The following is a 4,448-nucleotide window of genomic DNA, read 5'->3' as shown; positions in this document are numbered from 1 at the left end:
GGGGGGGGGGGATGAAAGGAACTGGAATTAAAACAGATTCCTTTTAAGGGTTTTGGACGAAATTGTCGGAAACATGAGGATATTTTCTTTTTTTTTGAAATCGACTCCCAAGTGGTTTTGTTTGCTTGAATTATAGGTCAGTGTTCATGTTGAAGCAAGGAGCACCGACTGAGTGGTCGAGGGGTTAAACAGATATTCAATGTGAGAAATACGTTAAGGGGATGACGAAGGGTTGGGAGGGGGTAGCAGGTCAGATTCTGTTGAAATCGACAAGTAAAAAAAGCAGGAAACATGGGAATTATTATTCTTTTTTTTTTTTGTTGTAAATTTCCCCCCCTTTAAGGAGATAAATAGTAATAAAGCTACACGAGTAAGGAATCAAACACAAAGGAGGGGGAAAGTTGAGAAAGTTAACGTGAAGATGCTACGTGTTGACGAAATGGCTTTAAATGGATGGTTAGGTTGGTTGGTTGGTAAAAGATGGACTTGGAATTCGGGATAAGGGAAGTGTAAAGTGAAAAAAAAATCAATGAGTTATGAAGAAGATAAAAATAAAGAGAATTGCTGCGAACTACAAACGAGTTTTATTGGGCCACGATTGGAATTGAGAGAGGGCTAGGTGAGCAGAAGAGAGAACATGTGTTTCCCCCCCCCCTAACAAAATCCTTCACAGAGCAAGGTGGCATTTGAGCCCTTCACTAGGCTCTCGAAGACAAGAAGAAAAAGACGAAACAAAGAAGCTGCTTACCTGATATACATGAATCGGGAATTCTAGCTTGGTATTCCTCTCCAACTCTCATGCCACTCTCTAGAAGATGAAAAAAAAGGGGGGAGCAAACTAGTAAGTAAATATTATTGAAATCGATATTTCTGGTCTCTTAAAGGACATACAGTAGTGAAAATAAGGATAAAGATGAAGAAAGACCCTTAAAGTGAACTAACTCACCGTGATCAGAATCATCAGCAGCACTGCTATCATCAGATATTTGTCCATTAGGACTCCCACAACGAGAGCGTCGACCGTTCCGTATATCGTCTGAGCTTTTATCGGCTAAAACCATCTTCTTGTTGCTTAGGATTTCGAAATTATATTTACAAACACTAGAAAAACTTTTCCCCCCTGAATAAATAAAATATTTCCCCTCACTTCGCTAAATCGAACTCTTTTTAAAAAGTCACGCTTGTTGTCCACCTCAATTTGCCTGAATATTGGGCTTGTTTGACAACTCAGCTAAATGATGTCAGTGCGCTTGGTAAACTACGTCCACATTTATTTGCTGCTTTTGCAAGATTAAAAAAGCAATAATTAATAAAACTTTTAAAATCAATTATTTTTCTAAATTGGTTTCGTTTTTATTTTTTTAAATAATTAACTAAAACAGAAAAGCTACATTAAATTAAACGGCAAAATTTGCGGATTGATATGACAAAATAGAGTACTATTTCTGCAAATACGGTCAGCGGAAGCCGGGATAACTAGTACTTAAATTGTGGCACACTGGTACACGAGTTTTCCAACTGTTATTTTTGTTCTAAAGCAAAGAAAATTCGTGTCAAAAGTTGATTTTGTCTAGAAATCTCATTATGTAACTTTTGTGTGGTGCAGGAGTAAAATAAATAAATTTTATTTGAAAAATTCACATATCAAACATTTCAAGTAATCCGTACTATTTATAATTTTTTTTTCGTTTTCCTTTGTTTATTAGGATTTTCTTAACTTCCAAATTTACATAGTCTGGAACCCGTAACATCCCCATTATACCCTCTTTGCTTGCAGAAATATATATACATCAATCAAATTGTCAGAAATAGATATATAGCAACAAAACTATAAAGTAAGAAATGATGTATAAATTGTAGGACGTTTGGGCTACCGTATATTTATTTTTCATTACTATTTGGATTAGAATATTCTAACAAAAAGCGTTAAAATTTTTAATTTTTCAATTTGAATTTGAACTTCGAATGCAATTACTTATAATAAAACCAATATTGTGCATAAGCTGCAAAAATATGCTACAACTGATTTCACTAACCATTTACAAGATATATAACAACAATTGTCAGTTGGGCACATGGTCTTTGTAGTCACTTTTTGGGAAATCCTGAAGACCATTTTATCGTAGAGAAAATGGTATTTCATTTACCACATTAAAAAAATCCAAATTATTCCTTACCATAGACGGACAGTTCTGTTACTGTATTTCGTGTTTTATAAAATAATGGATAGTCTTTTGAGCAATCCATTGTAGCACTCAAGCTCTGGTTACGAAAATTCAGAATCTTGGGTGTCACAAACGTAGCCGACTCGACATGTGCACAAAGCTAATAGTAGATATGTTACATATATATAACAATTGGTCTTCGGGATCTAAGCACTTGTATGCTAATGTCTCACAATGTTAGGCAATCTAATTTCAAACAGTAGTCCAAAACATTGCTTGTTGATGTTGGTGGGTAACCTGCAAGCGTTCTTGTTTCTTGAGCAATATTTTAATGAAAATACCGAAACATATAAACTATTTTAAATAACAAGATTGGCCGAGATTTTTTTAAATATCTTTCTTGAACACATAATAAAAAGGTTTTAGCTTGTTCGACCAATTACCGTTTCAAAGATGTATTTCGTATGTTGTTCCATTGATTATAGCTTTTTCGATACACATGGAATATTTTAGTCTGCTAACAATTGCATAAACAAATGAGAATACAAAGCCCCTCCTTTTATATAGGGAAAACATTTTACTGGATGTTGTGTTAAATTAATGCTGACAACATTGAAATACAAACATCGTTCATTTGATGGCCGACCAATGCCAACAATTCAAAAAAAAAAAAAATTTACGTAATGCATGTAGTATAAATATTGTTTTTGTCTTCCTTTAATAGCAATAAATGACGAGCGCCATTAAAATATACTTGCGGGGAACCAAGACAACAAGCTGGCTCCCATTCCCAGATGTTGCTATTTCACTTCGTACTAGCTCACAGATGACCTCATTAGTAATGCTCAGTCTCATTCGGCTTCCATGATAAATCTTGAATGTTATGCATGTACAAAGAAATCAATAATTAGACAGCAATAAGATGCTTGATTCCAAAAAAATCTTTGATATTGCTGTTATACATAGATAAATATAAATATATACACATATTAGCTGAAGAGCTACTGTGACTCAAGAGTCTAGAGTTTCGTTCAATTTCATGAGCACAAAACTCAAGGGCCTTCGGTCATTGTAACTCATCAGCCAATAAAGCTGTATACACGTCACTTCAAGTATTGAGTTCTACTATTTCTCTCGTTTGTCTTTGTCCGCACGCATACATACGTACATATGTATACACACATACGCATATATGTATACATATATGCAGGCGTATATGTATGCATATATTCAGTGTAGCAAGAGACTGAATCGACTAAAATGAAATATATTATTCTCTAATATGGTATTGAGTACTCTTTTTTCGACAGTCAACACCAAACGTACATACATACATGCACACACACAAATATGTAAATGTATATAACGCACATATATAAATGTATATATGTGCATATATAGGTATATTTAATATATATATACGTATATATAAATATATATATATATATATATATATATATAAATACATACTCAAATATTTATACATATATAAAAGATGCGTATATGTGATTTATATATATGTATACATTTACATACACTCGGTAATAGGACATTTACGTATTCTACATTTATGGGAGCTCAGTGTCTGATTCTACAGAGACAAGGGTCAACGGCGTCTTGGCAGACATTTGGCGGGGTGGTGTAAAGAAATAAAAAAAATGAAACAACAACAACAACAACAAAAGCCGACATGAGGAGGAGGAGGGGAGGGGCGGCGAGAGGTGTAAGTAGTCTCGTAACGTGTTGTGTTCTCGCGAGAGTAAGTAACGGTAACTGTTGAAGAAGACAAAACGACGTTGTTACGCATTCGCAACTGTTTTGACGAAACTTGTTCTGTTTGCTGGGTTGGATTTGCCGTCCATATGTGCTTATTATTTAGTTTTACGTAAGTATACACTTTATATATATGTTTTCATTATCTTAAAAACAAAAAAACATCCCCTTTGTCCGTATATTAGAGTTGTAAACAGCGAGAAATCGAAGTATTCTGAGCTAGCCATATATCACAGGTTTCTGCTCGCTATGGACGTTTGGCAAAGATATATATATTGTCGTCGAATAATTTCTTTAATATCTACCTTTGATTTTTATTTTTATGGGTGAAAGCTGAAATATTATATGGTCTCACCAATAATATATACATATTTAATATGTAATCAGTGCTAGAATTAACAAAATCTGATTTCTGTATGTTCAAGCTATAGACTGAATTAGAAGATTGAAGACATGTCAAGGCTTCACCACACAGATTGGATGTTTATATATATATATATATATATATAT

At 33.8% G+C, this 4,448-nt stretch overlaps 2 protein-coding genes across 6 annotated transcripts in view; one reads left to right on the top strand and one right to left on the bottom strand.

Annotated features, from left to right (window-relative positions):
- The window catches only part of LOC106879701 (REST corepressor 3), a 43,660-nt gene extending 42,422 nt beyond the window's left edge, over positions 1 to 1,238 (bottom strand). For both annotated transcript variants that reach the window (XM_014929376.2, XM_014929377.2), the window contains exons 1-2: positions 947 to 1,238; positions 749 to 808 (exon numbers count right to left, since the gene is read on the bottom strand). In XM_014929376.2, coding sequence (XP_014784862.1) covers positions 749 to 808; positions 947 to 1,061 — 175 coding nt within the window. In that variant the 5' untranslated portion in view covers positions 1,062 to 1,238. The remainder of the gene's footprint in view (positions 1 to 748; positions 809 to 946) is intronic.
- A 2,665-nt stretch (positions 1,239 to 3,903) lies between these two features.
- LOC106879711 (CLK4-associating serine/arginine rich protein) overlaps positions 3,904 to 4,448 on the top strand; it is a 102,171-nt gene continuing 101,626 nt past the window's right edge. For 2 of the 4 annotated variants that reach the window (XM_052971912.1, XM_052971913.1), the window contains exon 1: positions 3,904 to 4,050. The gene's annotated coding sequence lies outside the window, so the exon portion shown is untranslated. The remainder of the gene's footprint in view (positions 4,051 to 4,448) is intronic. The other 2 variants (XM_014929389.2, XM_014929388.2) reach the window with 2 other exon arrangements.

Source organism: Octopus bimaculoides, chromosome 11, assembly GCF_001194135.2.
Source record: "Octopus bimaculoides isolate UCB-OBI-ISO-001 chromosome 11, ASM119413v2, whole genome shotgun sequence".
NCBI classification, from domain to species: Eukaryota; Metazoa; Mollusca; class Cephalopoda; order Octopoda; family Octopodidae; genus Octopus; species Octopus bimaculoides.
Note: the sequence above shows the minus strand (reverse complement) of the source record. Positions and strands in the feature narration are given on the sequence as shown.